The sequence below is a fragment of the Camelina sativa genome, chromosome 11 (genome assembly GCF_030686135.1).
Source record: "Camelina sativa cultivar CO46 ecotype springtype chromosome 11, ASM3068613v1".
In the NCBI taxonomy this organism is placed as follows: domain Eukaryota; kingdom Viridiplantae; phylum Streptophyta; class Magnoliopsida; order Brassicales; family Brassicaceae; genus Camelina; species Camelina sativa.
The window spans coordinates 36,384,014-36,393,067 of record NC_141890.1 but is presented as its reverse complement, the minus strand read 5'-3'; the positions used below and the strand labels follow the sequence as shown (position 1 = coordinate 36,393,067).

Genomic DNA, 9,054 nt, shown 5'->3' with positions numbered 1-9,054 from the left:
GAAAATCAACAGATCGAATCAAGATGGATATTCTGGTAAGAGAGAAAAACTTTTTTTATGTGGAGCTCATAGTCAGTTTGATTTGATTATTGACTCAGGCGCATCTCATCATATAACAGGTGATATAATTCTCTTGACTCAGGCGCATCTCATCATCGACTCATGTGCTATCAGATTAACAAATGACAAAGTTACTTGGGCAACACGACATATAACTCTTTTTCTTGGAGGAAAATTAATACTTCATCATGTGTTCTATGAAATTATCAATTACACTTATATTTGTTGCACAACTGTTACGTGATATTGCCATTGTTGTTATCTTTACTAAACAGTTTTGTGTGATACAGGACCAAGCTTTGAGGACTTTGATTGGAGCGGTAACTGAACGTGATGGGGTTTATCATTTGGTTGGTGTTGTGTTACCTCAGTCAAATCATGTTGCAACAGGGGATACTCGAGAGTTATGGCATAGGAGAGTGGGTCATCCTTTGTCGAAAGTCTTATCATTTCTTTTAAAAATTGGCGTTTTCAATAGTAGTATTAGTGCTTTGGAGGAATGTTGTGATGTTTAATTTAGAGCAAAACAATCTCATGTTTTCTTTTCCGAAAGTTCAAATAAAGCTGATGATAATTTCTTTAATTTATTGTGATGTTTGGAGATCCTATAGAACAAAGAGTACTTGTGGAGCAGTTTATTTTCTTTCTATGGTAGATGATTTTTCTCGAGTTGTCTGGACACATCTACTTCTTGAAAAATCGTCTGTATGTACGGTATTGAAAAACTTTGTGGCTAGGGTTCTTCGGCAATTTAACAAGAAGGTCAACACTATAGGAGGGGATAATGGCACCGAGTTCACATGTATGCGGTCTTACTTTGTAGAAAATGGTATCATTCACCAAATTTCTTGCGTCTATACCCCACAACAAAATGGGAGAGTTGAAAGTAAACATCGACATATATTGAATGTTGCACGTGTTTTTCTATAACAAGCACAACTACCAACACATTTTTGGGACGAAAGTATTCAAGCAGCTACATATTTGATAAATTGAACATCATCCCTTCTTTTTCAGGGGAAAATATTATTTGAACTCTTATTTCAGAAGCCTCCTCCATATAGAGAAATTAGGACGTTTGGGTATCTGTGTTATGCAAAGATTGTATGCCGCTCGAATAATAAGTTTGATGATCGCAATGCCCGATGTGTTTTCCTCGCCTATGTTTTTGGCAAGAAAGGGTGGCTTGTAGTGGATTTACAAACTGTACAAACGTTTGAATCTAGAGATGTCATTTTCAATGAGGATTGTTTTCCCTATTTCAATAGTACTCTTGTGAATGAAGACGATAACAAAAGTTTCTTTCTCTCCCAACAGACAGTTTGGTCACTCGTATCCCACAAATAATCGAACCTGTTGCTTGACCGATCGATCTGGACACAAGACCGGTTGATCGATCGATCTGGACACAAGACCGGTTGATCCCTTACCATCCTCGTGTGAAAGAAAACAACTTAAAGGCGAGAGACTAATTGATCCGGATTCAAGACCGATCGTTCCGTCAGGTGCTTCTCAACAATCTCAAGATGTTGGACCGATCAATCCATATTCTAGCCTGATCGGTCCTTCGACGAACTCCTTTGACAATCAAAGACTGGACCCAGACCGACCAATTGGTTTTTCAGATCAGATTCAACCAGTAGGCACAAGAGAAGTGGCTCGACTAGACCCTGCTCTTGGTGATATTGGGGTTGGCAAAGTAAAAAGATGCGGTCAGTGCTTCTTGAGTCGTATGTTACATATTCTGGCACGTAACTTGATAAACCCCCTCACGCATCATCTCTTTCTCTTCAACTTTCCTCAAGTAAGTGTCTCTATCCTCTCTATGATTATGTATCACTTGATCGTTTCTCTCCTCCACAACAGCTGTTTTTGGCCTCCATTAGTGCCAATTTCAAACTTGTTTCCTTTCAAGAGGCGATGCGTGATCCACGTTGGCATAATGATGTTGATAACGAGGTTGGATCACGTGAGGATAATCAGACTTGGTACACTACAACATTGCCTAAAACTGCTATTGGTTGCAAAAGGGTTTATCGTATCAAATATAACTCAGAAAGTTCTATTGAATGGTTCAAGGCTAGACTTGTTGCACTTGGCAATCGTCAAAAGGAGGGGATTGACTATACTGAAATTTTTGCCCTAGTTGTGAAGATGACAACAATTCGTACTTTGTTGAAAGTTGCTGCTACTCGTGATTGGGAATTATTCCAGATGGACATGCATAATGCTTTCTTACATGGTGATTTAGAGGAAGAGATATACATGAAGCTTTCTCCCGATGTCACCGCAACAGAAACTAATCAAGTATGCAAACTTAAAAAGTCACTCTATGGGATCAAACAAGTTCCATGGTGCTGGTTCGCAAAGCTTTCTACTGCCCTTTTACAGTTTGGATTTAAATCCAATTACAAGGACTCGTCTCTCTTTACATACTTCAAAGGAATTTCTTGTCTATATGTTCTGATATATGTGGATGATTTTATTGTTGGGGGTAACGATGAGGCTTTAACAACATCATTTAAGAAGTATATGAGTGAGTGCTTTCATATGAAGGATTTAGGTCCTGTGAAATTTTTTCTTGGGATTGAAGTGTCTAGAGGAAAACAAGGATTCTATATCTTTCAACGCAAATATATATTGGATATCATTTATGAATATGGCATACTTAGAGCTCAACCTATAGATACTCCCATGGAACAAAACCACGCTCTCCCTAAAGATGACGGTGTGTTGTATTCTGATCCATCTTGGTATTGTCGGTTGGACTTACTTCTTCTTTTTCATGTTCTTCATCCAGAACCCATCACTCTTCATTGTGATAATAAAACTGATCTTTATATTGCAGCAAATCCAGTGTTTCTAGAACGGACAAAACACATAGAAAAAGATTGCTATTTTGTTCGGGATACCATTAAAGAGGGCATTCTGTCTACTAAACATGTTCATACTACAGAGCAGTTGGCTGATTTCCTAACCAAGGCCCTTGGACGTCAACAATTTCAGTATCTACTTTGCAAGATGGGTATTCAAGATTTTCACTTCTCATCTTGAGGGGGAATTTTAGGCGGTGGATTGTTATTATGGACTTAGGGTGTAAGACAATGTTGTAGAAGATATAAAGAGATAGAAGAATAGAGGATTTACATTATTTTATGTCAAAGACTCGTATATATATATACTAGAAGAGGATCCGCCCGATGTGCGGGTTTAAAATTTTATAAATTAAATTAAATTTAATAAAAATATATTAAAATTTGTTGTACGTTATTTATAAATTTTATTTTTGTTATAATACACTGATTTATATCCATTTACTATTTTTTTTATGTATGTTACTATAAAAAGTGTATTTTTTACACCTAAATATACTTTATGTTACAAATATATTTTTTATCACCAACTATTTTACTCTCACTTTTGCATAGTTTTTTAATGAATAAAATTGTTGGCTCAAAAAACATTTTGAATAAAAAAAATATTACATAATATACTAGTTAATGATGTATCATCACAATAATGTATGACCACCATTGAAAAAACCTCGGCTCCGTCCTCATCTCTTATGAAAAGAACTTTGCGTACAACCTCTTCTACCATGGAGAAAACCTTGGCTTCGTCTTCCTCCCATGGGAAGATAACCTTGCGTCCAACCTCCTCCACCTTCTTCCCTTGGGGAGATAACCTTGTGTCCAACCTTCTCCACCATAGAGAGAACCTCGGCTCTGCCCTCCTCCTGTGTGGAGAGAACATGTTTATGTCTTTTTGCTATCTCAAAATAGCTTGCTCTAACAACCAATGAAAGTAAAAACATTTTTCTTATGTCACAAAATCTTTTGATAGTAACTAATGTTAAATTTTCCAATGTATTCATGAAATTGTCTTTGACACACCATGATGTAGCCTCTATCTCTGTAATGCCTCAACCGCCACCTTGATTAGTGAGCCCATGTCCACTTTTAATCTATGGGCCCACCTTCCTAAGTGGGCCCTACATCTATTCCTGGTCCGTAGACCCACCCATATTCGATGGCTGGTTAGTTAAGTATGAGTGGCTTTAAAAACTTGTTTACCAACCCTACAAATCAACAAGTGATCTTTCATTTGTTCTTCAACAAGGTGGAAATTCTCGTGTTCTCTATGTACATTGTCCTCACTCGCACAGTTCCAACAATCAGGACCCTTGACCGGAAAAATAAGTGCATTTTGGTGACATATGTGACCAAATCAATTCTTTTAAAGTTTTCCGTAAACCAGGATGTCACAAATTTTGAGCTCCTATGGATCTATCAACAACAATTTATGTTTTTCTAATCTATCTATCTATGTTTGTTGTAAACTTGTGTTTGATTAGCCTATTTTATCTATCCATTAGATTTATCTTCCTTTAGTATTGAATGAATAATGATAACAATAGAAAATTATAAGCACTCTAAATATGAATCCCAAATAAAATATAAAATAAATAAGACAATCTAAAAATACTACAATAAAATTTAAAGTATAGTATTAGGAAAAGAAGACGCATATATTATTTTTTTTTAGAAAAAATTTTGGTTAGAAAATTAAACAAAATTTATCTTCCCATTAAAAAATTTTCCCAATTAAACAAAGTTGAAAGCAGTGTTTTTGAATAAATTATTTAAATATAAGACGATCTATGTTTATATAGAAGTGAGTATTACAAAATTTAGAATTAATAATTAACTGTATATTTTACTTAATCACTTTTCCTATTTTTTAAAGAATTAATAACTTAAAATTAAAATAAGTAAATAATATTATAATTTCAAATTTTATGAAATATATATATATATAACCTCCCTTGTATTTTTTAATAAATTCAGTTAGTTTTGATAATTATCTTTTTACATTATTAATATTTTTAAAAACAAAATATTTTGTTTTGTTATAATCAAATTCTTCCTATTACATATTAATTTTTACACATGTCAAAATCTGAGATTGATAACTTGATACGACACATATCAAAATCTTGGCTAACTTTCAAAACTCAACTTTATATAATAAGATTTGTAATCTCTTCGTTCACATAATAACACAACACAATATTAGAGCAAGTCCTAGTTTAGCAAATTTCGGTCTGAACCCCACATTTTGCTCGTATCGCTAGAACATGTAGTACACCTTTGTACTTTGTTGGTTATTATATTCCACACCACCTCAAATTTAAGTAATAATAACCTTTTGATGTCAATTTATTTTTTCTTTTTAAAACAAGATGTATTCAAGAAAATAGCAATAGTAACATTTATTGCAATTAATTAATATTTTTTTCCTTCGTTAAGTTGATAAACTATTTTGTAATGTAAACGTCTAATTTATCACAGGATTTGTTACAAAACTAAACTTATAACACAAAATGTTAAACTCTAATTTTAATTAGTCTGATAAATTAGACGTGCGCATGAAAATAACATGTGTTAGGGTAAATCTTTCTTTCCAAAAACGTTAAAGAAAAAGTAAAATTTTCCAATATTTTACAATTACTATATTATTCATTTGTTGTTGAAAACTACTCTTTAAAGAATCATTATATGCTATGCATTAACTGTTAAACTAGTTTCAATAATACTGATGTGGAAGTATATACTCAAATGCAGTGAATAAAACGACTACTTCATAATATATAAGTATAACTACATGGATCAGAAATTTTAGTGGGAGCATTGTCTCTTGGATTTAGTTTGACTTACAAATATATCCAATTCAGCAAAGCGTAGCAGAAAATGATTTGAACATATCTTTGTATATATATCAAGGGTAATTATATTTAAATGGTTGACATTTAATTTGAAAGTAATGTTTAGATTAATCTAACTGGAAACGTTTTTTATTTTTAAAGTTGACTTTTCATGGACGATTAAAAAAGTTCGTTAAATGAAAGTCAACTTGATATTTAGGGAAATCTAGAAATATAATACGATTATACGAGTACAACAATATAATTAAAAGAATTATATTAAAATTTTAAAATTATTTGAGGAATTGTTATCTTGTTGCAAACTAGATAGTATTGTTATTCTGATGTTATGTGCATATACTTCTCATTACTGCCATGTCGATTACTCCAATATAGTTTCGTAGCTTTCCACATCTTCATCTATTTCGATTTGGGATTTTACTTTTGTGTGAAATTTCAACTCGAATGTAGTGATATATCCAAGATCACCATGAATAAATTCTCACTGAGGAATCACATCGTAGTAAATCACACATTGATAACATTTTTATAGACTACGCATTTCTTTTGCATATATTTAATTTATGATATTTACGGGTACTTATCCCCTTCATATCATATAAGAGCGAGAACTAATTTAATTAGTTGGACTTGGACCAAACATAGAATGGGTCCATGATAAGAAATCTGATAGATGTCATGGATGTCATGCTAGTAAATCATTACTAAAAGGAATAGAAATGATGTGTAGACCATTATACCATATCCAGAAAGGCAACAAAACATATAACAGAAAACTAATGGAAAATATGTTTGAATTGAATAAAGATGTGGATATACCCTTAAGATGCCGGAGACTATGTTTCTCCGATCTGCTCTATAAATATTGGCCGTCTCAGCCACCACAATCACAACCACCACCACCTTTCTTTCTCATTAGTTCTCTCTCTCTCTCTCTCTTGCATCGTCCTTCGCCGGTGAGATTAGTTACAACTTTACACACACATACATATACAGATTTTTATGAATAGTCAAAAGTTTTCTTTGCACTCAATCACTAGAATAAATTTGTTTATATAGTTTCATGTAGCTTAGATTAAACCACCAAAAAAAAAACATTTCCATTCATTTTATTTGTATATATTAAAGTAAAACAGACTAGCTGCGTGACCGAAAAAAGAAAAGATTAGTTGCATCTTTACAGTACCACAAGAAAGTATTTCTAAACTTTTACTCATGAAAACAGGAGAAGAAAAAGAGACTGAGATGGCCGATCAGCAACTAGGAGTGCTAAAAGCACTCGATGTTGCGAAGACGCAACTTTATCATTTCACGGCAATTGTCATCGCCGGTATGGGTTTCTTCACGGATGCCTATGATCTTTTTTGTGTGTCCTTGGTGACGAAGCTCCTAGGACGCCTCTACTACTTCAATCCAGAGTCAGCAAAGCCTGGCTCCCTTCCCCCTCATGTTGCGGCGGCAGTCAATGGTGTGGCCCTCTGTGGGACTCTTGCAGGTCAGCTCTTCTTCGGATGGCTTGGTGACAAGCTAGGAAGGAAAAAAGTCTATGGTCTCACTTTGATCATGATGATCGTGTGTTCTATTGCTTCCGGTCTCTCCTTTGGAAACCAAGCAAAGGGTGTAATGACCACTCTTTGCTTTTTTAGGTACAATTATCAGGGTCAAAACTGCTTTATCCATGAACATGAGATCATACACAAGATAGTTACAACCTCCAAATACAATAAAATAAATATATTAATATTTGAACGGTTATGTATAGGTTTTGGCTCGGGTTTGGCATTGGAGGTGACTACCCTCTTTCAGCCACAATCATGTCTGAATATGCTAACAAGAAGACTCGTGGGGCTTTCATCGCTGCCGTCTTTGCTATGCAAGGTGTAGGTATCTTGGCTGGTGGTTTTGTGGCTCTTGCAGTCTCTTCCATTTTCGACAAACAGTTTCCATCGCCGACCTATGACCAAGACAGGTTTCTCTCAACACCTCCTGAGGCTGATTACATTTGGCGTATCATTGTCATGTTTGGCGCTATACCTGCTGCCTTGACCTTCTATTGGCGTATGAAGATGCCTGAAACCGCTCGTTACACTGCTTTAGTTGCCAAGGACATTAAACAAGCCACAAAAGACATGTCTAAGGTCTTACAAGTTGAACTTGAGGTTGAAGAAAGGGCGGATGATCCAAAACTCAACTATGGCTTGTTCTCCAAGGAATTCCTTAGGCGCCATGGGCTTCCACTCCTTGGGTGTACCTCAACTTGGTTCTTGCTTGACATTGCATTCTACAGCCAAAATTTGTTTCAAAAGGATATTTTTTCGGCCATCGGATGGATTCCAAAGGCAGGGACAATGAATGCCATTCATGAGGTTTTCAAGATCGCTAGGGCTCAGACTCTCATCGCGCTTTGTAGTACGGTCCCAGGGTACTGGTTCACCGTGGCATTTATTGATATCATGGGAAGGTTTGCAATCCAACTTATGGGATTCTTCTTCATGACGGTGTTTATGTTTGCCATTGCCTTCCCTTACAACCACTGGATCAAACCAGACAACCGTATAGGATTCGTGATTATGTACTCCCTCACCTTTTTCTTCGCTAACTTTGGACCAAATGCAACCACTTTCATTGTTCCTGCTGAGATCTTCCCAGCTAGACTAAGGTCCACATGCCACGGAATATCAGCCGCGACAGGTAAGGCTGGAGCCATTGTTGGAGCCTTCGGGTTCTTGTATGCGGCTCAATCACAGGATCCGGCCAAGACAGATGCAGGATACCCACCGGGTATTGGAGTCAAGAACTCATTGATCATGCTTGGTGTTATTAACTTTATTGGTATGCTCTTCACATTCCTTGTCCCTGAGCCAAAGGGCAAGTCCCTCGAAGAACTCTCTGGTGAAGCTGAGGTTGAGAAATGATTACAAGACGATCATATATTTTCAATACATATGTGTTATTCGTTTTCCTCATTTCAATGTTTCATTTTTTTTCTGTGATATGATATATTGTGCACTTCTACTTTTGCTTTTTGTTTTTAGTGTGTAAAAGAACTCCTAACGCAAACAAATGAAAAATATGTATTTATCATATCTATTATATCTTTTGTTTTTTGTCAACCAACTTTATATCCATAACCAAAATAATATATATTATATACACCACTACAAGAAAATATGGAATTACTGACTACAAAAACAGTCACTATAGAGTCGCAAATTACTTAGTAACGACTGATTGGCGACTGACATACGTTGTCGCTAAACAAAGCATCG

At 35.3% G+C, this 9,054-nt stretch overlaps 1 protein-coding gene across 1 annotated transcript; it reads left to right on the top strand.

Moving 5' to 3' along the window:
- The first annotated feature begins 7,030 nt into the window (after positions 1-7,030).
- LOC104725122 (putative inorganic phosphate transporter 1-3) lies at positions 7,031-8,834 on the top strand. Its single transcript, XM_019232712.2, has 2 exons — positions 7,031-7,431; positions 7,548-8,834. Exons 1-2 carry the CDS (start codon positions 7,031-7,033, stop codon positions 8,698-8,700), a joined length of 1,554 nt encoding a protein of 517 aa, XP_019088257.1. The 3' UTR covers positions 8,701-8,834.
- The last annotated feature ends 220 nt before the right edge of the window (positions 8,835-9,054 follow it).

Excerpts from the sequence above, each read along its gene's own strand:
- LOC104725122 (XM_019232712.2), top strand. The coding sequence starts at position 7,031 with ATGGCCGATCAGCAACTAGGAGTGCTAAAAGCACTCGATGTTGCGAAG. Across the intron at positions 7,432-7,547 it reads ACCACTCTTTGCTTTTTTAG|GTTTTGGCTCGGGTTTGGCA; the intron begins GTACAATTATCA and ends GGTTATGTATAG.